Source organism: Oncorhynchus gorbuscha, linkage group LG19 (assembly GCF_021184085.1).
Source record: "Oncorhynchus gorbuscha isolate QuinsamMale2020 ecotype Even-year linkage group LG19, OgorEven_v1.0, whole genome shotgun sequence".
In the NCBI taxonomy this organism is placed as follows: domain Eukaryota; kingdom Metazoa; phylum Chordata; class Actinopteri; order Salmoniformes; family Salmonidae; genus Oncorhynchus; species Oncorhynchus gorbuscha.
In genome coordinates, this window is record NC_060191.1 from 31500440 (window position 1) to 31526863 (window position 26424).

General features: G+C 41.4%; 1 protein-coding gene across 2 annotated transcripts; it reads left to right on the top strand.

The window, feature by feature from the left end:
* Positions 1-152: 152 nt before the first annotated feature.
* On the top strand, positions 153-26321 carry LOC124005722 (cullin-3-like). Of its 2 annotated transcripts, XM_046315212.1 has the most exons (17): positions 153-402; positions 3751-3948; positions 14943-15056; positions 15498-15569; positions 15701-15861; positions 16433-16547; positions 16732-16960; positions 17399-17544; positions 17849-18025; positions 18907-19077; positions 21925-22032; positions 22402-22526; positions 22687-22783; positions 23861-23995; positions 24290-24476; positions 25056-25201; positions 25320-26321. In XM_046315212.1, the coding sequence occupies exons 1-17, from the start codon at positions 340-342 to the stop codon at positions 25449-25451; spliced, it is 2376 nt and encodes a 791-aa protein (XP_046171168.1). In that variant the 5' UTR covers positions 153-339; the 3' UTR covers positions 25452-26321. The 2 variants fall into 2 exon arrangements, with proteins under 2 accessions (XP_046171168.1, XP_046171169.1); XM_046315213.1 differs by lacking the exon at positions 15498-15569.
* The last annotated feature ends 103 nt before the right edge of the window (positions 26322-26424 follow it).

Here is a 26424-nt window from a genome sequence, read left to right on the forward strand (position 1 = left end):
GCTAAATGTCAAATATTATATATTATTATTTAAGTGTTTGGCAAAGCCCAATGGAATTTATTGATCAAAACATTTTATTAATGAGAAAATTACCCCTTCCCAGCCCAGTACCCTTAGTCTCGCGTGAGTTGCACGTGTGAGCTCTGCGCAGTGAGAACTGTAGCTAGGTTGTCCGCCATTGCTGAGTGTGGAGATCTATGTTAGAGAAACATTGCCGTTTGGTTGTCAACAACCAACTACGGACTGGTGAGGGTCGAGTGGAAGCTCCACAAGTATACTCCCCTGTACCTAACCAGATAATATTTTCATGAAAATACAGAACACACAGACGAGGTAACCATGTCCAATCTCAGTAAAGGCGGCACAAAAAAGGACACCAAGATGAGGATACGAGCTTTTCCTGTAAGTACACACCGCTAATAGGACCTGTCCCTGCCAGCAGCAGGCGGTGACTGGACCACCGAGGTTCGAGTAACTAGCTAGCTGGGAATGCAGTTTGCAAGGCCGATCTTTCAGTAAAAACAAGTAGATAGCTAGCTACCCCCTACAAGAGGTTATGGATAGCTGCTTGCTAGCTACCTACTGTTAGATACAGTAGCTAGTAACGTTACTGTTGGCAGACAATTATTAGCTAGCGAACGACCAACTGTCATTTTACCCGGAGAAAAACATGGTTTCTAGCTAGTTAACTAAATATTTGGGGTCGTAGCTTTGTTTGTGGCTGAACGACTGTTTTATTTAACGTTAGGTCAAATCAGAAACTGGTGGGTTGGACTGGAGAGAATTGTTATTATTCTGCATGACATGGTTTGCTGAATCACGTTCTTTTAGTTAATAAAAAAAACACGTTATTTAGTCACATGCCAATAAAACCTTTCGATACCCCGACTAACTTTTAACTGTTGGATAGATATATAGCTAACTTTAGCATCGACTGTTACACCTAGTTAATGTAACGTTAGATACTTTGTCTTTCAAGATTGAAGTAGCTAACGTTAGCCTACGTTTAATTTGTAAACAGTTTGCTAAAACTAATGGACAAAAGCTAATGGGAGTAAGCTATTGGTTGACATCAGTTTTCAGAAGATCAGTATTCAGTTATGACGGATGTCCCTCCACTGAATCCTCAATGATCCCCTATAGGTAGCTCTCGATAACCCTTCTCTCCATAGGGTTTCCATCAGTTAGCTTTGCCCACTGCTGGCTCCATGTGAACTACAATTCCGACTCCGTGTTTTAAAGTTTAGAAACGTAAATAATCATTGCTTGCGAAAATGTTTTCGAAACAAATGGCCCTTTCATATCAGTCAAATAATCTATTTTTAAAATGTTTTATATATATATATTTTGTTCCCTCTTCTCCACAATTTCGTGGTATCCAATTGGTAGTTGGTCTTGTCCCATCGCTGCAAATCCCGTACGGACTCGGGAAAGGCGAAGGTCGAGAGCTATGCGTCCTCCGAAACACAACCCAGCCAAGCCGCACTGCTTCTTGATACGGTGCCCGCTTAACCCGGAAGCCAGCCGCACCAACGTGTTGGAGCAAACGCCGTACACCTGGCAACCGTGTCAGCTTGCATTGCGCCCGGCCCAGGAGTCGCTAGTGCGCGATGGGACAAGAACTTCCCTGCCGGCCAAACCCGGACGACGCTGGGCCAATTGTGCGCTTCCTGGGTCTCCAGGTCACGGCCGGCAGCGACAGAGCTTAGACTTGAACCAGGATCTCTAGTGGCACAACGAGCACTGTGATGCAGTTTCTTAGACTTCTGCAACACGCAGGAGGCCCGAAAAATTATATTTTAAATAAAAACAATTATTCACTTACTGTATAAGTGTATAAATGTGTGCCTCCAGTTGATGAACCACACTTCCTCCCAGTTATGCTTACAGGGGTGTTCGGAACAGGCTAGACAGCTAATTGGCACAGTTGGTCTCCTCTTGTCTGTCTTCTGTAAACAAGTGCGGTAATGTGGAAATATGGCCATGTGGGAACACTAACCCTATTAATGTGTGTTGTAATTTAACATTTTGTTTTTATAAAATTATTTCTCCCTGATATGAGAGATACATTACTTGTGTTTCCAAAACCGTACCACTTTCGCATTAACGTCTAGAGCAAGCATCGGGCTTAAGGTAGTTAGCGTCTATGAATGGGCTAAATTAATTATTGTGACATCCGGTAGCTAGTTTTGCCAGTTTTGTTAGTTTAATCTTCACCAAGGCAGTTACTCATCATAAATGTCAAATTACCTTAGGCCTTAAATGAAAGGATCATGTGCTTAGCCCAGTGTTTAGTTGAAAGTTCACTGCCATCAGATCATGTTACCTCCCCTTGCTGTTCAGATCTCCATATGACAAAACTTTAAATTTTATCATGAAAGGGATGGGAAGGATATGAGTGCTCCTCAGATTCTATCCAGTTTGCCATCTACTGAGTGTCACACTAACCCATGTGAAGCGGCTGAAGCCACTTTGGAACACACCTTTTATATGCAGAGAGATGGTGTAGAATAGATCTTTAAAATTCTTGTTTTATGTCTTGGCTGGGACTTCCTAGGGTCCATTTCAGACATTCAGAGATGTCCTCAGAATCAGAAATTAGTCTGGCCACAGACTAAAATGATGTTGAGTACCACAGAAAATAGGACTGTTTTGTGTAGTTCTGGTCCAGAGTGTTAGTGCACTTCCTCTACTAACGTTGACCAGAGCGAAACAAAACTGTGCAATCGTGGTCCGAAAAAGGTTCAGGCCCTGTACCTGGATTATTAGTGGGATACAAGACAGTTAATTTATTGTGGTAAGTTTCTAAGTTTTATAAAAATGACTTGTGAGTAAAAGGCCTATTAGTTGCAGGGGGTTTCACTTCATCGGGATCCCCGGGATCCCCGTCCCTCACTCCAATAAGAAATCCAAATACCAACCTTGCATAATTGTTCTCGGATCCTTGTGAACCCCGTCCAATCACCCCAATACTTCCTGTGAAATATGCTTGTGTTTGGATGGTGCCATATCCAGACACATTGTATGCAGCTTTTGGCCAGCCTCACTTTGGAGAGCCTCCAGGTTTAACAGGCTATGGTTGAGTGTGACAGCCAAAGGTGACAAGGGATTTATATCAAGCTGTGAATATGGCCATGTTTATCCGAGTGTGATGGTTGGCTACAGTGCCGTTACTATTTGTCCAGTTAAAATGAGAATTTGGGGGAAAGGCAAATGTTACGAGGCAAATTTGGAGGTGGCCGTGAGCAATGTGATATGGAAAATATAAAACGCTTTAATTAATGCTATGGACTGGATGGAACCTTATTGGGAATATTGTCATGATATTGCAGTCCTGCACTCTTAGTTCATCACAAGGAACACAAATAGGGACACACCTCTGTTTCCTTTACAGTGATTTGTTTTAATATACTTTAAATCATGAATTTTCAGGAGGAGCATTCTTTTATCAATGTTACATTCAAACTGTTAGACATTGCAATATAATATAGGCACTCTTTAAATAAGTAGGGGTTTTGGGGTTGCAGAAGTGTAGCAAGTGTTGACTTGTTTCGTCTCTCTCGCAGGTTGCTGACCTAAAGAAGTAGGCTAGCCTAGCAGGAGACTGATAATAATGGAGGCTATGCATATGGTGTCTATCAAGCTTGCTTTGCTCCAGTTCTCCCTCAAACGAGGGAGCCAAAGATCCCCAAAACTTTGCCCTGTCAGTCTATTTGTCTGCTCGCCTCTCACTCCCTTTCTCCACTGCAGATGACAATGGATGAGAAGTATGTCAACAACATCTGGGACCTTCTGAAGAATGCCATCCAGGAGATCCAGAGGAAGAACAACAGCGGGCTGAGCTTCGAGGAGCTCTACAGGAACGCCTACACCATGGTGCTGCACAAACACGGCGAGAAGCTCTACACAGGCCTCCGGGAGGTGGTCACAGAGCACCTCATCAACAAAGTAAGGCCAATGAACGCAGGGTGGTAGACTCGTGCTCATCCCAGCGTAAGTCGGGGAGTTGATTCAGTACTGGGTGCTGTTCATTAGGGCATGTGATGGAATAATGTTAAAACGTTTTACAACAGACAATGAAAACGAGTGTTTCTTATTGGACCAGTCCAGCTAGTCCTTCCCTGTTTCAGCCAGTTTTCTTTAGTTTGACTTTTCATGAACACTGCCCTGGTCTGGATTAATGTCCCTTTGCTGGATTTGTGTTTGGCAGTAATCACCGTTGTAAAATCACTGGCAGAGTATTTTCCGTCTTACAGGATCTCTACAGTGGTAGAATAGTCACTGAGCTTGACCACAAGATGTTACTCACCTTGACCATAATAACAGTTTCATTGTTGAAAAGCAAGGAAACAAACCTTGTCTGTCAATCGAATCCAGGCGATATTAAATTACAGGCCAATTGCCCTGTTCAGTGTTGGGCCTGTTTGGTGTGCTGACAGCGTGATGAAGTGGAGTGCTCATATTAAACCAATTACTGTGGAAAGCTCAGAGAATCTGTCTGACTATGGCTGGATGCGGCGAACTTGCAAAAGAAAGCAAACTATCCGGAAAACATGAGTTGCTTCCATTCATTCAGAAGCCTTCTATTTAGTGGTTGGAATTTAAATGAGTTAAGTTTGAGGAATGGGGCTATCAGAAGGCCCAGCTCCACTAGGGCCCATAGGCATCTGACTGGAGATTTGAAAGCTCTCTTTCAGTAAACACACACAGTCCTGATCTATGACAAGCTCGGTTGATTGAAAAAGTATCCTGTTTCGGAGAGCGAAGCAGGATTTTTGTTTTTGCTTTGTGTTTTGTCGAATTATGTAGGTACATGGAAGCAGATAGATCTGCCCTTTGGTGCTTGAATCAGTGATTGTGATAGCCTTTGACCTTGTGAAAGCGTTTGTGTGATTTAGTTCCACAAACTATCCTATCACATGATCCCTATAACGTTCATGTTTAAACCACACACACCATGTAGGTCAACATATTCCACTGAATGAGTAGCAGCAGGAAGCAGCATCAGATTATCTAAAAGCTGTGACAGGTTTCTATGGGGTCTGCAAACTATTTGGAAACAATGACATTAGTGGGCCAATTAAATATCTATGCAGGGCTAGGGCTTTGGCGGTCATTACATTTTTTCAGCTGGTTGATTGTCATTTAAATAACTGCCGGTCTTACGGTAATTGACCATTTAATTAACATAAAGATGCTTTGCATCTCCGGTTTCCACTTATAGCCACTGATGCGGACCTTTGGAACATCTACATTTTAAAACATCTAATAAATAAATTTAATATAGCCAGCACATCACAATAAATGTTTTTTTTTTTTAGGCATGAAGAAAATGTAGCCTATTCCAGAAGAACAGAATAGCATATTCCTTTGGTAGGCCCTGATCTGGCTGTGCCATATGGCAGTTGGGTACACGAGTTCATTTATCAGGCAATATTTGCATATAATTCCAGTGGCATTATTTTATAGTAAGAGCAATACAATTGAACATAACTGAATAAAATTGGGTATTTTTCTCCCAAACGATTTTCGATGGAGTGCGCACCGTGCACTTCCATCGAAACAGATCCTCCAATATGCTTAATTTACAGTTATTTATTCAACTTTAGTTGTGATAGAAACGTTAGGTTATATGTTTTGATTTCTAATACATTAAGGCTGCATGAAGCAAATAATGATGATTTGAAAAAAGTTGCATGAAAGGGAAGTGCTCTGCTCTTGTTCTTGCGCAGGCTACACACACACCTCATTAGTCTCACATTCAGAATTTGACATGCACTTGATAATATCCTCACGCAGTATTCTCCATTTAATCTGGTCTTTACATATGTGTGGAAATATTTTTTATTTAGAAGGGCCCTCAAAAAATGAAAATCATCCATAGCTTGCACTCGAATAGCGAATGGAGGTTATGTGCAGTTACGTTTTTAATATGCCAGGTAGGCTACACTGTTTGTAAAGCAGATTAATGTGCTTAATTTAAATATAGCAGCACGAGAAAGCTGGGATAAACTTTTATTAAATAGTGGCCAGTCAAAACTCAGTCAGAACACGTTTCACCAGGCTGTGTAGGCTATGGGCTCTCCAACCATGTTCCAGGGGTCTTGAGCATATAGGCTATGTTTTGGATTTATTTGGCCACTTCAGTTGTGATACAAACCTTAGCAAAGCATATAGGCCTATCGACTAGGTTACATAATGCATGCAGCTATGATTTGAAAAATATGCAAAAAAATGCGTGCACTGTGAATCATTCACAACTGATAATTTTTTCAGCATTCAGACTATTCTCAATTTAATCTTGTCTTTACATATACTAAATAATGTGAGAATGGGTGATTATCATGCACCTGTCGGAACAGGGGCAGGGTAAAAAAATACGTCTTCCATATGCACTAGAATCGCAAATGGATACGATTTTCCCACGGTTCATTTTCATGCAAGCCAGTTAGGCAACTTTGGTTGAAAAGCAAAGCAATTTGCTTAATATTTGGAAAGCTGAGACGTACATATAGCCTAGCCTATAGAAAGCTGATGGGATTCTCCTCTTTTTAACAGATTGCATAGCATAGCCTATAGAAATGCGACAGGAACACTTTCATTCCATACATCAACCAGCTATGAGAAGCTGTCTCTCCCTGCGCAGAAGGTGATCGATCCTATTCTGCTCAAACTCTGAATGCCAGGGCTCTCATGAAGTATTTACTTTTAGATTTCATTTGTATTGATGTCAGTGATTAGAGGGACAATAGAGTGCTGAGTACCGGCCGTTAGCAAGTTTGCTAGGCTACTAATGACAATCAGAGGCATCAGATGACTGTGGTCATGACTCCTGACTTCCAGTATGGCTGTATTACGGTCACCATAGGCCTATGTAGGTTGGCATGCCTACCTTTTCAGATTATCAATAATCAGTCTGGATGTCAATATTTCAGCAGTGGCCTTAAAAAAACACCACCCAATTGGCATCTCAGAATTAAAACAAATACTCTCCCATTGACATTCTGTTCTTGTCCCCCACATTTGCAATCAGAGTAATAGGGTAAAACCATTTGAATTCAATCCCTTTTTGACAGCATCCAGTTTGATTTAAACAAAACTTTCCAAACATGTTTTTGCTATGGAAGAACTGGTCATAAAGTGGCAAAAATCACTGAAGCTGGACTCATATCTCCCTCACTAGCTTTAAGCACCAGCTGTCAGAGCAGCTCACAGATCACTGCACCTGTACATAGCCCATCTGAAATAGCCCATCCAACTACCTCATACCCATACTGTATTTATTTATTTATCTTGCTCCTTTGCCCCAGTATCTCTACTTGCACATTCATCTTCTGCACATCTACCATTCCAGTGTTTAATTGCTATATTGTAATTACTTTGCCACCATGGCCTATTTATTGCCTTATCCTACCTCATTTGCACATACTGTATATAGACTTTTTCCACTGTATTATTGACTGTATGTTTGTTTATTCCATGTGTAACTTTGTTGTATGTGTCGAACTGCTTTGCTTTATCTTGGACAGGTCACAGTTGCAAAGGAGTACTTGTTCTCAACTAACCTACCTGGTTAAATAAATGTATCCCTTTGTTGACTGTTGCAGGGCGCTATATCGTCCTCCTTCAGCACCGGCCTGAACCCGAGCTGCCTTAAGCTCTCGCCTGGCCCCTTACACGAAGTCTGAATTTGTCCTGCTAGGTGACCTAAACTGGGACATGCTTAAACCATCTAACCAAGTCCTAAAGCAATGGGACTCCCTACATTTTTCTCAGATTATTACCAATCCCACAAGGTATGACTCCAAACACCCAGAAAAGGATACTCTCCTCAGTGTTATCCTCACAAATAACCCTGATAGGTACCAGTCTGGTGATCACTGTTTTACAGCCTGTGTTCATAATGGCTGCTCAGTGCAACGTCCTGTCCTGATTTGTCATAGACGCTTGCTAAAATACTTTAATGAGCAAGCCTTCCTTCATGACTTGGCCTCTGTATATTGGTATTAGAGATCGACCGATTAATCTGAACGGCCGTTTAATTCGGGCCGATTTCAAGTTTTCGTAACAATCGGAAATCGGTATTTTTGGACACCGATTTGCCTGATTTAAAAAATAAATAATAATTGTACACCTTTTATTTATCCTTTATTTAACTAGGAAAGTCAGTTCAGAACACATTTTTATTTTCAATGACAGCCTAGGAACTGTTAACTGCCTTGTTCAGGGGCAGAATGACAGATTTTTACCTTGTCAGCCCGGGGATTCAATCTTGCAACCTTACAGTTAACTAGTCCAACGCTCTAACCACCTGATTACATTGCACTCCACGAGGAGACTGCCTGTTACACGAATGCAGTAAGAAGCCAAGGTAAGTTGCTAGCTAGCATTAAACTTATCTTATAAAAAAACAATCAATCAATCATAATCACTAGTTATAACTACACATGGTTGATGATATTACTAGTTTAATCTAGCGTGTCCTGCGTTGCATATAATCGATGCGGTGTGTATTCACGAAAAAGGACAATCTTGCTCCAATGTGTAAACATCAATGCCTTTCTTAAAATCAATACACAAGTATATTGCCTGCTAACCTGGCTCGTTGTGAACTCTGAAGACTATTTCTTCCTAACAAAGACAGCCAACTTCGCCAAACGGGGGATGATTTAACAAAAGCGCATTTGCGAAAAAAGCACAATCGTTGCACGACTATACCTAACCATAAACATCAATGCCTTTCTTAAAATCAATACACAGAAGTATATATTTTTAAACCTGCATATTTTGCTAAAAGAAATCCAGGTTAGCAGGCAATATTAACCAGTTGAAATTGTGTCACTTCTCTTGCGTTCATTGCACGCAGAGTCCATGTATATGCAACCGTTTGGGCCGCCTAATTTGCCAGAATTTTACGTAATTATGACATAACATTGAAGGTTGTACAATGTAACATGAATATTTAGACTTATGGAGGCCACCCGTTAGATAAAATACGGAATGGTTCTGTATTTCACTGAAAGAATAAACGTCTTGTCTTTGAGATGATAGTTTCCGGATTCGACCATATTAATGACCTAAGGCTCGTATTTCTGTGTGTTTTTATGTTATAATTAAGTCTATGATTTGATAGAGCAGTCTGACTGAGCGATGGTAGGTACCAGCAGGCTCGTAAGCATTCATTCAAGCAGCACTTTCGTGCGTTTTGCCAGCAGCTTGTTGCTGTGCTTCAAGCATTGAGCTATTTATGACTTCCAGCCTATCAACTCCCGAGATTAGGTGTAACCGATGTGAAATGGCTAGCTAGTTAGCGAGGTGCGCGCTAATAGCGTTTCAAACGTCACTCGCTCTGAGACTTGGAGTGGTTGTTCCCCTTGCCCTGCAAGGGTTGCGGCTTTTGTGGAGCGATGGGTAACGCTGCTTCGAGGGTGTCTGTTGTCGATGTGTTCCTGGTTAGAGCCCAGGTAGGGGCGAGGAAGCTATACTGTTACACTGGCAATACTAAAGTGCCTATAAGAACATCCAATAGTCAAAGGTATATGAAATACAAATCGTATAGAGAGAAATTGTCCTATAATTACTACAACCTAAAACTTCTTACCTGGCAATATTGAAGACTCCTGTTAAAAGGAACCACCAGCTTTCATTTGTTCTCATGTTCTGAGCAAGGAACTTAAACGTTAGCTTTTTTACATGGCACATATTGCACTTTTACTTTCTTCTCCAACACTTTGTTTTTGCATTATTTAAACCAAATTTAACATGTTTCATTATTTATTTGAGGCTAAATTGATTTGATTGATGTATTATATTAAGTTAAAATAAGTGTTAATTCAGTATTGTTGTAATTGTCATTATTACAAATACTTTTTTTAAAAGTCGGCCTATTAGTCGCTATCGGCTATTTTTGGTCCTCCAATAATCGGTATCGGCATTGAAAAATCATAATCGGTCGACCTGTAATTGGTATAGAATCAAATTGATCCTGTCTGTCGAAGAAGCTTGGACTTTCTTTTTTGATATCTTCAGTGATATTGTTAACAAACACGCCCCCATAAAGAACATTTGAATTAAAACCGGTTCAGACCCTGCTTTGACTGTGATCTTGTATAGTTACTCCACATCAAGAATTGCATTTGGCGAAAGGCTCGGCACACGCATACTCAGACTGACTGGCTCTCGTTCAGGTATATGAGAAATAAGTGCACTCAGGCTATCCGGAAGGCCAAAGTTAGATACTTCATATCCCTAAGGAGTTAATAAGGAGCAGTTCTCGCTCTTTCTCAGGGTTTAAACCCAAAAAGTTCTGGAAAATGGTTAAAGACCTGGAGAATAAACCCTCCTCCACTTAATGTTGTTGATGTGGTTTTTACTAACAAGGAGCACATAGCTGAGCTCTTTAATCACCACTTCATTAAGTCAGGATTCCTATTTGACTTAGCCATGCCTCCTTGCCTGTCCAACATTTCCTAATTTCCCACCCCTTCTCATGTGACTAGCCCTACAGCTCCTCCCTCTTTTTCCCTGCCCCGCTACAAAGTTTCTCCCTGCAGGCGGTCACTGAGTCCGAGGTGCTAAAGGAGCTCCTTAAATTTGAGTCAGATGGTTTAACCATTCTAGCGCAGGTGTTTCCGCTAGCAGAACACCTCAACAACATTCCGCTGAAAAGGCAGCGTGCGAAATTCAAAAATATTTTTTTGAAATATGTGACTTTCACACATTAAGTCCAATACAGCAAATGAAAGATAAACATCTTGTTAATCTACCCATCGTGTCCGATTTTAAAATATGCTTTACAGCTAAAGCACAACATATGATTATGTTAGATCACCGCCAAGTCAAAAAAACACACAGCCATTTTTCCCAGCCAAAGATTGGAGTCACAAAAAGCAGAAATATAGATTAAATTAATCACTAATCTTTGATGATCTTCATCAGATGACACTCAGAGGACATGATGTTACACAATACATGTATGTTTTGTTCGATAATGTGCATATTTATATCCAAAAATCTCAGTTTACATTGGTGCCTTACGTGCATTAATGTTTTGATTCCAAAACATCTGGTGATTTTAGCAGAAATACTCATAATAAACATTGATAAAAGATACTAGTGTTATTCACAGAATTAAAGATAGACTTCTCCTTAATGCAACTTCTGTGTCAGATTTACAGAAAAACTATAATCTGAGAACGGCTCTCAGAACCCAAAACAGCCAGAGGAATAGCCGCCAATTTGGAATCAACAAAGTTATAAACAACACCATAAATATTTACTTGCCTTTGATGATCTTCGTCAGAAGGCACTCCAAGGAATCCCAGTTCGACAATAAATGACTGATTTGTTCCATAAAGTTCCATAATGTATGTCCAAATAGCCACTTGTTGTTAGCGTGTTCAGCCAAGTAATCCATCCTCATGAGGCGTGAGCATTTCATCCAGACAAAAACTCGAAAAGTTCTGTTACAGTCCTTTAGAAACATGTCAAACGATGTATGGAATCAATCTTTAGGGTGTTTTTAACATAAAACATCAATAATGTTCCAACCGGAGAATTCCTTTGTCTTCAGAAAAGGCACTGGAACGAGAGAACTCTGTCGGGAGCGCGCCATGAGACCGAGGCACAATGCCAGACCACTGACTCAAACAGGTCTCATGAGCCCCTCCTTTATAGTAGAATCCTCATTCAAGTTTCAAAAGACATCTAGTGGAAGCCCTAGGAAGTGTAACCTCATCCATATCTCAATGTGTACTCGGTAGGCAAAGCTTTGAAAAACTACCAACCTCAGATGTCCCACTTCTCAGGTTTTCGCCTGCCAAATGAGTTCTGTTATACTTACAGACATAATTCAAACAATTTTAGGCCAATCTCTGACCTTGTTAACCTGTCTCTCCTCTCTGGGGAGCATCCCATTGCTTGTAAAGCAGCCACGGTTAGTCCTTAATTTAAAGGGGGTGATCAAGCTGATCTTATCTGTTATAGGCCAATTTCTATTGTATTGGAAAAACTCTCTGGTATGCAATCTGGTTTCCGCTCTGGTTATGGATGTCACTGCAACCTTAAAGGTCCTCAATGATGTCACCATTGCCCTTGATTCTAAGCAATGTTGTGCTGCTATTTATTATTGACTTGGCCAAAGCTTTTGATACAGTAGACCATTCCATTCTTGTGGACCGGCTAAGGAGTATTGGTGTCTCTGAAGGGTCTTTGGCCTGGTTTTCTAACTACCTCAGAGTGCAGTGTATAAAGTCAGAACATCTTCTGTCTCAGCTACTGCCTGTCACCAAGGGTGTATCCCAAGGGTCGATCCTAGGCTGCACGCCTAGGATCATCAACAACATAGCTCAGGCAGTAGGAAGCTCTCTCTCTCCATTTATGTTCAGATGATAGTCTTATACCCAACTGTCCCCTCCCCGGATTTTGTGTTCGGCAGGTAAGGGTGCTCTCTAGCGGCTAGATGTTCTTTAGCATTCGGTCATCAGATTTGCCACCAATGCTCCTTATAGGACACATCACTGCACTCTATACACTTCTGTAAACTGGTTGTTCCTTATTTAGAAGGGCCCTCACTCCCTTCTAAGATGGTTATCTATGATATACTGCAGCCCTCAACACCAGTTTTATCTCAATCTCTTCATTCAAAGTCTCAATCACGGACACTCTTACTGACAGTTGTGGCTGCTTTGTTTGATGTATTGTTGTCAAACCTTCTTGTCCTTTGTGCTGCTGTCTGTGCCCAACAATGTTTGTACCCTGTTTTGTGCAACTACCATGTTGTGCTGCTGCCATGTTGTTGCTACCATGCTGTGTTGTCATGTGTTGCTGTCATGGTATGTTGTCGTCTTAGGTCTCTCTTTATGTGGTGTTGTCTCTAATGTCGTGATGTGTGTTTTGTCCTGTATTTTTCTTTTTAATCCGAGCACCCATCCCTGCAGGAGGCCTTTACATAGGCTGTCATTGTAAATAAGAATTTGTTCTTAACTGGCTTGCCTAGTTAAATGAAGGTTGAATAAAAAAAAGAAAAAATAAAGGTGCTCAAAGTTTACCCATTTTGCACACCCTACCATACAATGAGACATCGATGTCTTTATCACTGGAAAATATAAACAGTTGAATTTGATATCATTTAAAAGCTTACAGTGTTGTCAAACTATGTGATTGTTTTTTGAGGACCTTTTTTAAATTTAAATGTTCCTTTTTTGAACCTTTATTGCCTTATCAATTATCAAAAAGTCCATGAACTCATATTTGCATAAGTTGTAGCTTAGACCCTATTTCATATAATCTGAGGTTTTTGTGTTGTGCCTGCCATCAGTTGAGACACATCATACTCTTAAATAAAGGGTGGGTGTCATTTCAATCATCGCAATAGGATAGGTCCATTCTATTAATTATTTCAGACTACTGCAATTTACACCATTGGTCTTGGGCGATATACCATTTACCGGTGGTATTTTGAAATACAGACGGTATGATTTTCAATACCGTCCCCTCCTTGAATGTTTTGGCATTCAGGTCCAAAATGCTAGGCTAACATTTAAGGTCCTTGCTCAGAATATGAGAACATATGAAAGCTGGTGGTTAAATATTCCCAGTTAAGAAGTTTTAGGTTGTAGTTATTATAGGAATTCTGACATGTCGACTATTTCTCTCTATACCATTTGTATTTCATATACCTTTGACTATTGGATGTTCTTATAGGCACTTTAGTATTGCCAGCTTAATCTCGGGAGTTGATGGGCTTGAAGTCATCAACAGCGCTGTGAGTCAAGCATTGCTAAGAGCTGCTGGCAAACGCAGTAAAGTGCTGTTTGAATGAATGCTTACGAGCCTGCTCCTGCCTATCACTGCTCAGTCAGACTGCTGTATCAAATCATAGACTTAATTATAATTTAATAAACACAGAAATTACGAGCCTTTGGTCATTAATATGGTCAAATCCGGAAACTATAATTTCGAAAACAAAACGTTTATTCTTTCAGTGAAATACGGAACCGTTCCATATTCTTTCGGATGGGTGACAACCCAAAGTCTAAATTTTGCTGTTACATTGCACAATCTTTAATGTTATGTCATAATTATGTAAAATTATGGCAAATTAATTTGCAACGAGCCAGGCTGCCCAAACTGTTGAATAAGTTTAATACTCTGCTTGCACTGAACGCAAGATAAGTGACACAATTTCCCTAGTTAATATTGCCCGCTAACATGAATTTCTTTTAACTAAATATGCAGGTTTAAAAAATATATACTTCTGTGTATTGATTTTAAGAAAGGCATGGATGTTTATGGTTAGGTACATTCGTGCAACGATTGTGCTTTTTTCGCAAATGCGCTTTTGTTAAATCATCAGCCGTTTGGCAAAGTAGGCTGTGATTCGATGATAAATTAACAGCCACTATATTGATTATATGCAACGCAGGACAAGCTAGTTAACCTAGTAATATCATCAACCATGTGTAGTCAACTAGTGATTATGTGAAGATTGATTGTTTTTTATAAGCTCAGTTTAATACTAGCAAGCAACTTACCGTGGCTCCTTGCAGCCACAAGGTCCTTTTGATGCTGCACTCGGGTAACAGGAGGTCAGCCTGCCGCACAGTTTCCTGCACTGTGTAAGTACAACAGATTCATCAGTAGGTGATTATAGTGAGCTGAGAGGGGTTCACTTTCCATTGAGATAGTATGCTGGGAACCGTTTCACTAAATTGTTGTTGTTTGATTGTTTCTCTGCCTGAAGTTGATGAGCACAGTGTTCTTTAGAGTCCCATACAGAGAGAGGAAACTCAGAGAGAGGAGCTTGTGGAGGGAGAGACTCACGGACAGAGAGTGTGTCATGCAGAGAAAGCGAGATGGGCTCAGTGTGCCAAGTCATCAGTGTGGTGTTGTAGTTTCAAACGAATGCCTCTCTGCCTGACTGTTCTACTGCTTCCCCATAGGTACGGGAAGATGTCCTCAACTCACTAAACAACAACTTCCTCCAAACACTAAACCAAGCCTGGAACGACCACCAGACAGCCATGGTCATGATCAGAGACATCCTCATGTACATGGTGAGTGGCACCACCAGCTACCAGAGCCATGTATTTAGAGAGTTATGTTTTAATTCTAGACATGCATAGCATTATTTTAATATTCCCTATTTTAAATTAATGGGGTGCTAACATGGCTGCCATAGGGTCATGTAAATGCATCATTATGCAGAAACCTCAATGTCCAAACTCTCTAAATGCATGGCTCTGACAGCTACAAGGTGCAGTCGTAATGTTTTACAAAAAACAAACATGTTTTTAGTATTTTGTTCATTCATGTTGTCCCAGTCAGCAGATACGTTTTCAAGATACAGCTAAATTTAAAAGTGATGCTCCATTTTGCATCATTGTGTTTTGCATCATAACACTTTTAGAAAACGTAACTGCTGACATGCACAATTTGTGCTTATCAGACGTGCACACTTCTTAGTTATTAGGATTTGACTGTATTTCTCAATACAGTGTCATCTCGTAACCCTCCCTTGGACTGGTAATGCATTGCTTCCTGGCTGCAGGTCTCAAACGCGCTCCGGGGTGAGGTACAGATCTGAGATCAGCTTCCCATCCACTAATCCTAAACATAACCATTAGTGGGGGAAATGCAAACTTGCCCAAGATCAGCCTTGAATGACAAAGCTTCACCCTCTCTTTCTCTTGTTTCCCAGGACCGGGTGTACGTGCAGCAGAACAATGTGGAGAACGTCTATAACCTGGGCCTGATCATCTTCAGAGACCAGGTGGTGCGCTACGGCTGCATCCGAGACCACCTCCGACAGACCCTCCTGGACATGATCGCACGAGAGAGGAAGGGCGAAGTGGTGGACAGGTATAATAATATGACCCGTCTATACACAGGCCCCGTTCGACTTCTTTAAAAGTGTACAAACTCCTAGCTTCGTTGAAGGGATCACTGAAATGACTTGACAAGTGTAATCACTGGAAATGACTGGAAGCCATGCGGCGGAAAGCTTGTGTTCATCTGTCCAGTCATGTCTAAGCATCGACTGTTTGAATGGAGGAGGGAAGGATGCACTTTGAAGGAATTCAAACAGAGCCACAGTTTCTGAGCTGAAGGAAGATGTGTTTTTCCCGATGAAGAAAACTACAACCGTAATTCATGATTATTTCATTGTGCTCTTTGTTGAATTTAAAAAGTATCTGATAGTCTTTGAGCTGACCCAGACCTAAATGATATCCTATACACTGAGCGTACAAAACATTAGGAGTTGCACCCCCCCGTTTCTCTCAGAACAGCCTCAATTCATCGGGGCATGGACTCTTCAAGGTGTTGAAAGTGTTCCACAGAGATGGCTGGCTCATGTTGACCCCAATGCTTCCCACAGTTGTCAAGTTAACCTGACCCTGTCTGTCTCTCTGTTTCTCTCGCTCTCCCTCAGGGGGGCGATCAGAAATGCCTGCCAGATGTTAATGATCTTAGGCCTCGAAGGGAGGTCGGTTTACGAAGAGGACTTTGAGGCCCCGTTTTTAGAAATGTCTGCAGAGTTCTTCCAGGTTTGTAAGAATCCCCTCCCCACCACATCTATTCATACATTTAATTCGCATCAATGCTATATGTCATGTACGCCGACTTACATTGATATTTGTTGTTTGCCTACTATTATCATATTATGTACATCATGTGTATGCCCTCTGTCACCCAAGGCGCTCCTAACCCCGCGTTTGTTTGCCCTCCCAGATGGAAAGTCAAAAGTTTTTGGCGGAGAACAGCGCAAGCGTGTACATAAAGAAAGTGGAGGCGCGGATAAATGAGGAGATCGAGCGTGTGCTGCACTGCCTAGACAAGACGACAGAAGAGCCCATTGTGAAGGTGGTGGAGCGGGAGCTCATCTCCAAGCACATGAAGACCATCGTGGAAATGGAGAACTCGGGCCTCGTTCACATGCTCAAGAACGGAAAGACAGAGGGTCAGTTTGCCACACTAGTACTACTCCAGTCCCAGCTATACTTTGCATCCCAAATGGCACCTTATTTCCTATGCAGTGAAATACCTTTGACAGGGCCGATAGGGCTCTGGTCGAAAGTAGTGCACTATATAGGGCATAGGGTGCCATTTGGGACACCAGACTTTTTCTTTTTTCGTGAAAGGGATATCTTACCCCGATGTTAGTGTCAGACATTTGTATACATCTTGAGGTCTTTTGCAGAGCAGAATAATTGAGTAATGTACATTGTGTGAATGTGTTGTTATCGTGTGCATACTTGGCACCACCCGTGCCATTGTTTTGATATCAATGTCAGCAATTCTATATTTATGGTGAAAGATATTGGTGGGTGGTCTTTGGATACTAATGTGTTTGTACTGATGTGTGTGCCTGTGTGCGTGCGTGTATGCGTGAACACAGACCTGGCGTGTATGTATAAGCTCTTTAGCAGAGTGCCAAATGGACTGAAGACCATGTGTGAGTGCATGAGCTCCTACCTCCGCGAGCAGGGCAAGGCGCTGGTGTCAGAGGAGGGCGAGGGCAAAAACCCTGTGGATTACATCCAGGTAATTTACACCGGAAGTGACATCATTGGCAGGGGGTCCACAAAAAAATTATCTGGCTACATTCCCATTCCTTCCCATTCTCCCAAAGTGTGCATTTCTACACTCCCTGGTCATGGATTTAACAATAAGGGAAACTCCAGTGAATTGTTATACCGATTCAATGCTTTTAAATCCACTGTAGGGATGCAATTTCTGTTATACTCCATATTGCCACTAGATGGCAGATACACGAGCATGTAGTAAGTGCCATTGCTTTCCAATAATGTCATGTGTTCTTCCTTCCTCTGGTTTTTGTTCTCTGCAGGGTCTGTTGGATCTGAAGTCTCGTTTCGACCGCTTCCTTCTAGAGTCGTTCAACAACGACCGGCTCTTCAAGCAGACCATCGCAGGGGACTTTGAATACTTCCTCAACCTCAACTCGCGCTCCCCCGAGTACCTCTCCTTGTTCATCGACGACAAGCTGAAGAAAGGCGTAAAAGGAGTGAGTCGTTTTCTGATGTAATGGGGAGGAACGTTCCTCTCCTCAGGGCACACAGGCTGCGTCCCTAATGACACCATATTCTCTATACAGTGCTCTACTTTTAACCAGACCCAATGGCACCATATTCACTACATAGTGCCCTACTTTTCACCAGGGCCCAATATAAGGAATAGGTGCCATTTGATTGTGACATATTTGGTTGTGTTTCTGATTATTTTGTGCCCAGTAGAAATGAATGGTAAATAATGTATTGTGTCATTTTGGAGTCACTTTTATTGTAAATAAGAATATAATATATTTCTAAACACTTCTACATTAATTTGGATGCTACCATGATTACCATTAATCTGGAATGAATTGTGAATAATTATGAGTGAGAAGGTTATACGCACAAATATGACAATACATTATTTACCATTAATTTCTATTGGGCACAAAATAACCTGAAACACAACCAAATATAACAGAAAATGCATCCAACACAGTAACACGCTTGATGTAGCCATTGCATGCAATGAATATGGGACCGAATTCTACACTTTTTACTACTTTAATACACATAAGTGAATTTGTCCCAATACTTCTGGTCGCCTAAAATGCACAAAAAGTGATGTAATTTCTTAACGGTTCACCTGATATGGATGAATACCTCAAATTAAAGTTGATGGACTCCACTTTAAGTCATTGTATCATTTCAAATTCAAAGTGTTGGATTACAGAGCCAAAACAACCACACACGGGTAACTGTCCCTTTACTTTTGGAGCTCACTATATAAGGAGTTTTATATATTTGATTAAATCAGTGTTTCAAATGTAATAATTTAAAGTGTGTATGTGTGGTCGTGTAACACTCGCTGTCCTCTCGTTCTGTGTGTGTGTAGTTGACGGAGCAGGAGGTGGAGTCAATCCTGGACAAGGCCATGGTGCTCTTCAGGTTCATGCAGGAGAAGGATGTGTTTGAGAGGTACTACAAACAGCACCTGGCCAGGAGGCTGCTCACCAACAAGAGCGTCTCGGACGACTCGGAGAAGAACATGATCTCTAAACTCAAGGTGAGGAAACCGGATGAGGAAGAGCAGTATATTAAGATCTTCCATCCATTAACAGATTCATCAACTGTTTGTTTCAGATATACAGTGCATTCGGAAAGTATTCAGACCCCTTGACTTTTTCCACATCTTGTGACCTTAGTCTTATTCTAAAAGGAATGGAAGTAATTTTTTAAAATGTATTACAAATAAAAAACAAAAATATCACATATACAGTGCCTTGCGAAAGTATTCGGCCCCCTTGAACTTTGTGACCTTTTGCCACATTTCAGGCTTCAAACATAAAGATATAAAACTGTATTTTTTTTGTGAAGAATCAACAAGTGGGACACAATCATGAAGTGGAACGACATTTATTGGATATTTCAAACTTTTTTAACAAATCAAAAACTGAAAAATTGGGCGTGCAAAATTATTCAGCCCCTTTACTTTCAGTGCAGCAAACTCTCTCCAGAAGTTCAGTGAGGATCTCTGAATGATCCAATGTTGACCTAAATGACTAATGATGATAAATTTACAATCCACCTGTGTGTAATCAAGTCTCTGTATAAATGCACCTGCACTGTGATAGTCTCAGAGGTCCGTTAAAAGCGCAGAGAGCATCATGAAGAACAAGGAACACACCAGGCAGGTCCAAGATACTGTTGTGAATGAAGTTTAAAGCCGGATTTAGATACAAAAAGATTTCCTGAGCTTTAAACATCCCAAGGAGCACTGTGCAAGAGATAATATTGAAATGGAAGGAGTATCAGACCACTGCAAATCTACCAAGACCTGGCCGTCCCTCTAAACTTTCAGCTCATACAAGGAGAAGACTGATCAGAGATGCAGCCAAGAGGCCCATGATCACTCTGGATGAACTGCAGAGATCTACAGCTGAGGTGGGAGACTCTGTCCATAGGACAACAATCAGTCGTATATTGCACAAATCTGGCCTTTATGGAAGAGTGGCAAGAAGAAAGCCATTTCTTAAAGATATCCATAAAAAGTGTTGTTTAAAGTTTGCCACAAGCTACCTGGGAGACACACCAAACATGTGGAAGAAGGTGCTCTGGTCAGATGAAACCAAAATGGAACTTTTTGTCAACAATGCAAAACGTTATGTTTGGCGTAAAAGCAACACAGCTCATCACCCTGAACACACCATCCCCACTGTCAAACATGGTGGTGGCAGCATCATGGTTTGGGCCTGCTTTTCTTCAGCAGGGACAGGGAAGATGGTTAAAATTGATGAGGAGTAGCTTCTGCCTGGCTACTCCACCACAAAGGCCTGATTGCTGGAGTACTACAGAGATGGTTGTCAGTGACCATTGGGTTCTTGGTCACCTCCCTGACCAAGGCCCTTCTCCACCGATTGCCTGGCGGCCAGCTCTAGGAAGAGTCTTGGTGGTTCCAAACTTCTTCCATTTTAAGAATGATGGAGGCCACTGTGTTCTTGGGAACCTTCAATGCATTTTTTTGGTAAACTTCCCCAGATCTGTGCCTCGACACAATCCTGTTTCGTAGCTCTACGGACAATTCTTTCGACCTCGTGGCTTGGTTTTTGCTCTGACATACGCTGTCAACTATGAGACCTTATATAGACAGGTGGGTGTCTTTTGAAATCATGTCCAATCAATTGAATTTACTACAGATGGTCTCCAATCAAGTTGTAGAAACATCTCAAGGAGGATCAATGGAAACAGGATGCACCTGAGCTCAATTTCGAGTCTCATTGCAAAGGGTCAGAATACTTATGGAAATAAGGTATCTGTTTTCTTAGAATTAATACATTTGCAACAATTTCTAAAAACCTGTTTTCACCTTATCATTATGAGGTATTGTGTGTAGGTTGATGAGAAAATCCATTTTAGAATAAGGCTTTAATGTAACAAAATGTGGAAAAATTATAGGGGTCTGTATACTTACCGAATGCATTGTGTTGTAGCACCTTCAATACCTAATAAGTGCAACCTTAAGATTTGCAATATAAGCATATGCCAGACCTATGGTGAAATACTTTGAGTATTTGCGTTAGCCTGCTTGGGGTGCCATGTGGGCGGGGTTTGCACTTTTGGTTATTTTTGATTTGGTTCAATTGCAAAGATAAAAATATTTTAAATTATTATTAAATTGTATTTTGATCCCAGTTCTGGTACTTTACACAATGCAATATATTTTTAACTTGAACTGCACCAGTGGTGGAAAAAGTACCCAATTGTTATACTTGAGTAAAAGTAAAGATACCTTAATAGAAAATAACTAAAGTAAAAGAATGTCACTCAGTAAAATACTACTTGAGTAAAAGTATTTGGCTTTAAATATACTTAAGTATCAAAAGTAGAAGTACAAATAATTTAGAATTCCTTAGATTAAGCAAACCATTTACGGATAGCCAGGGGCACACTCGGACATCATTCAGAAATAAAGCATTTGTGTTTCGTGAGTCCGCCAGGTCAGAGGCAGTAGGGATGACCAGGGATGGTCTCTTGATAAGTGCGTGAATTGCACAATTATACTGTGCTGCTAAGCATTTGAAATGTACAAAGTACTTTTGGGGTTCAGGGAAAATGTATGGAGTGAAAAGTACATTAGTTATTTTAGGAATGTAGTGAAGTAAAATTAAAAGTTGTCAAAAATAGAAATAGTGAAGTACATATATCCCAAAAAACACTTAAGTAAAACATACTTTCAAGTACTACTTAAGTACTTTACACATTTTGAACTGTACAAACTGTATGTTGAACTACAGGTCAGCTGAGTGAAGAGCCAGTGTGACAGAAACGATAGTGCGAGTGAAGTGTTGTTTAATAGATTTGTATCATCCCGTATATCTCTTTCTCTTCCTCTTTCTCTGGTTCCCCTGGCCAGACGGAGTGTGGTTGCCAGTTCACCTCCAAACTAGAAGGCATGTTCCGAGACATGAGCATCTCAAACACAACCATGGATGAGTTCCGCCAACATCTACAATCAACGGCGGTGAGACACCCACTCACAGAACCAGTCCAGTGTTGGTTCTGGGGAACATAGAGCTCGCCAGCTTGTAGTCCTAAAAAAATAGAAATTAGTTACCTCTGGTTCGTTCAGCCATTCCTATGGGGAAAGAATAGGGTTTAGGGACAAAACATATAAGATCACCTAAGCCTGTCTTTACTACAGACCATATTTTTGGCATTTATCAAAAACTCCATTCATTTTCCCATAGGCTTTGTCCAAAGAAGCCATTACTATTGCTCTCTATTTAACCTAGCTCTCTCAAAGTGAAGAGCACATCTTATGGAGCTTTTGATGGTCATTCTGACAATTGGGAACCTCTGTGAAAGACGTAGATCTAACTTCCATCCCCAGGTGTCGTTGGGTGGAGTCGATCTCACAGTGAGGGTTTTGACGACAGGTTACTGGCCAACGCAGTCCGCCACGCCCAAATGTAATATCCCCCCTTCTCCTCGACATGCATTTGAAGTCTTTAGAAGGTTTGTCTATCTCCTCTGTCCTTCACTGTATCTCATTTACTTTGCATAGCAGAGGCCATGTAATTCTCTGCTGCAGGTTGTGGAAGCGGGGCGCTGTCCTTTGTCTGTGTTTGTCTTTAATGCTGTAGTGTGTGACTGTCTTCTGATTTTGTGGCCATAGATTTTATCTGGCAAAACACAGCGGCAGGCAGCTTACATTGCAGCATCACATGGGCTCTGCAGACCTCAATGCCACTTTCTACGGGCCAATCAAAAAGGTATGCAGGGGACAGCCTTTGACTGGCTGGCAGGTATACAGACTGATGCACGCACACACACACCACTAATGTCAACATCAGGCCTTGATAACAGCAGGTGTATGAAGGCTGTACTTGCCTTTGAATATGGCATGAACATTGATGTGTGGGGGGGGCTACAGTTGAAGTCAGAAGTTTACATACACTTAGGTTGGAGTCATTAAAACTAGTTATTCAACCACTCCACACATTTCTTGTTAACAAACTATAGTTTTGGCAAGTTGGTTAAGGACATCTACTTTGCATGACACAAGTAATTTTTCCAACAATTGTTTACAGACAGACAATTCCAGTGGGTCAAAAGTTTACATACACTAAGAAAATTCCAGAAAATGATGTCATGGCTTTAGAAGCTTCTGATAGGCTAATTCACATCATTTGAGTCAATTGGAGATGTACCTGTGGATGTATTTCAAGGCCTACCTTCAAACTCAGTGCCTCTTTGCTTGACATCATGGGAAAATCAAAAGAAATCAGCCAAGACCTCAGAACAAAAATGGTAGACCTCGACAAGTCTGGTTCATGCTTGGGAACAATTTCCAAACTCCTGAAGGTACCATGTTCATCTGTACAAACAATAGTATGCAAGTATAAACCCCATGGGCCCACAGAGCCATCATACCACTCAGGAAGGAGATGCGTTCTGTCTCCTAGAGATTAATATACTTTGGTGGGAAAAGTGCAAATCAATCCCAGAACAACAACAAAGGAACTTGTGGAGATGCTGGAGGAAACGGGTACAAAAGTATCTATATCCACAGTAAAACGAGTCCTATATCGACATAACCTGAAAGGCCGCTCAGCAATGAAGAAACCACTGCTCCAAAACCTCCATAAAAAAGTCAGACTACGGTTTGCAACTGCACCTGGGGGCAAAGATCTTACTTGTATGTATGTATGTAAACTTCCGACTTCAACTGTATGTGTTTATATAAGCATGACATAGTCAGTGATTGAACAGAGGCTACATTGATTACTCCTGTGTGACTGAGTTACCTGAAGGCGGCCGGCCGGTTGTGACCTCTCCTCTCCTCCCAGGAGGACGGCTTGGAGGTGGGGGTGGGCGGTGCCCAAGTAACAGGCTCCAACACCAGGAAGCACATACTGCAGGTGTCCACCTTCCAGATGACAATACTCATGATCTTCAACAACCGGGAGAAGTCCATGTTTGAGGTACAGCTGCTAATTGAATGCGTAGCACATCACAGAATAAAGTAAAGTTTGTAAGGAGGGATGTATTTGGGCAAAGTGATATCTTTATTATATGTGCAGGATGTTCAAGTTTGTGGTCTGGCAATGTCTTTCCCTGAGGGAGTGAATAAAGTTATATTGAACTGAAAAAGTTAGACACTCTTGGTTCTCTAAAAAATAATTTATTATTTGGTTTCAGCATAGTGCAGTCATGGATCCCTCTGCCTCATCTCCATCTCTCCTCTTTGTCCCCATCTCTCACTCTCTGCTGTGTAGGAGATCCAGCAGGAGACAGACATCCCAGAGAGGGAGCTAGTGCGAGCGCTGCAGTCGCTGGCCTGTGGGAAGCCCACCCAGCGGGTCCTCACCAAGGAGCCCAAGTCCAAGGAGATCGAGAACGGTCATGTGTTCACCGTCAACGACCAGTTCACCTCCAAGCTGCACCGCGTCAAGATCCAGACAGGTAGACAAACCCAGTTAGCCATACAGACCGGTCTTGTAGAACACAGATTTAAAGATCTATGGCATGCAAAACCAAAATGGCACAAAAACAACCAGGATTTATTTTGTTTCAACATTGGTTTCTGAAGCATGGCGTTGAACTGTATGCATACCAACCTTCTAGGGTCATTCTAACCACAGAATTATAATGAGATTCTATTTCTCTGATTCTACCTCGGATAGATTTAGTGAAAACACAACTGATCTCCACTCGTCTGGACAGCCCAGCCAAAGATTTACCTGTGTAGCGTAAATTTATTTTTATTTAACTAAGCAAGTTGGTTAAGAACAAAGTCTTATTTACAATGTCGGCCTAACCTGGATGACGCTGGGCAATTGGGTGCCGCCCTATGGGAATCCCAATCACGGCCTGATGTGATACAGTCTGGATACTAATCAGGGACTGTAAGTGATGCCTCTTGTACTTAGATGCAGTGCCTTAGACCGCTGCGCCACTTGGGAGCCCAATGATATAGTCCTGTGCGTGTAGCTGTCATATGAGGTGCCTGGCTGAAACTGGTTTCCTTGTGTTGGTCGCTAGTCGCCGCTAAGCAAGGAGAGACTGACCCGGAGAGGAAGGAGACTCGGCAGAAAGTGGACGATGATAGGAAGCACGAGATCGAGGCGGCCATCGTCCGCATCATGAAGTCTAGAAAGAAGATGCAGCATAACGTGTTGGTAGCAGAGGTCAGTGGAATACAGTGTATGAACATTGAGGTGTTTCGGGGTACTTCTGTCTGTACCTCTCAGTAATTAGATGTAAGATCCGGTTCTGATTGTGTCTGTGTTTGTACCATCTCTCCAGGTCACCCAGCAATTGCGATCGCGATTCCTCCCCAGTCCTGTAGTCATCAAGAAGCGCATTGAAGGACTCATTGAGCGGGAATATTTGGCACGGACACCGGAGGATCGCAAAGTGTACACTTATGTAGCATAAGGGCGTGAATTCAATCAAACTTGACACAAATATAAACCATACTTTTTTTTTTTTTTTTGGGGGGGGGGGGGGGGTCTTGTGTTATGTGTATGAGCTTGGAAGTTTGTCTGATACTGGGAAGCTTACCCTTCTTTCATTGGAAAAAAAAATACAAGGTTTTTAAAATATATTTTAGCTAAATGGAGGGATTGGATATAGTTTTGTTACAGTTTCATGTTCCTTATGTGGCCTTGGGGAAAATTTGGGCGGAGAGTGGAAAATGCATTAAATGTACTGCATTTATAAACAAAGGAAAAGTACTGCCCAATAAACAAAGGAAAAGAAAACTAGCATAAACAAAACATATACCAAGCGACTGTGGGTTGGCTACACAGACCAAGAAAATATTAGTTATTTCTCCCGTTTTAAATGTTGATGTAAATGTGTTTGTGTTTTTTTGTGGCACCATGCTGGTTGTACAGGTTGTCAGACACTATTGGCCTTTTTTTTCCCCTCCAGGACTTTAATCAAAGAGAAGAGGACATGGGTGTTGTTGCTGGTTTGCAGAGAACAGGAGCAGTTGCTTGATAGCATGCTTTATCTTATGGAGTGCTCTATACAAGGTGTATGTTTTTTTATTTTTCAATGGGGCCTATTGTAAAATTGGATCGTCAGCCCAGAAATATTTCTCTCCTTGGAATTGTAGGTTCTTCCCAATGCAGATCACAAAGGGAAGTTCATTTTTTTCTCATTGCATTTCAATTGGAACCAATTTATCACCATGTTTTAATGTGTATAAATTGTAAATAATTGTACTCACTAAAGTGGACTGTACAGGGCCTAGTTTTCATCATATTAAGTGTAGAAAAATAAATTGTACAACGAAGGGAATTTTGCCTCCTACCTGTTTCACAACTGCCTTGTGTATTCCTCTCTGAGAGCAGAGAAAGCCACACTAAAATTGTCTTTACTGTGAAATATCTGCTCTTCTAAC

Bases quoted from the DNA above. Each gene is read 5' to 3' on its own strand.
- LOC124005722 (XM_046315212.1), top strand. From the start codon at position 340: ATGTCCAATCTCAGTAAAGGCGGCACAAAAAAGGACACCAAGATGAGG. The intron at 19,078-21,924 runs GTGAGGAAACCG...TCCCCTGGCCAG, and splicing joins ACATGATCTCTAAACTCAAG to ACGGAGTGTGGTTGCCAGTT. The intron at 22,527-22,686 runs GTTTGTCTATCT...TTGTGGCCATAG, and splicing joins GCATTTGAAGTCTTTAGAAG to ATTTTATCTGGCAAAACACA.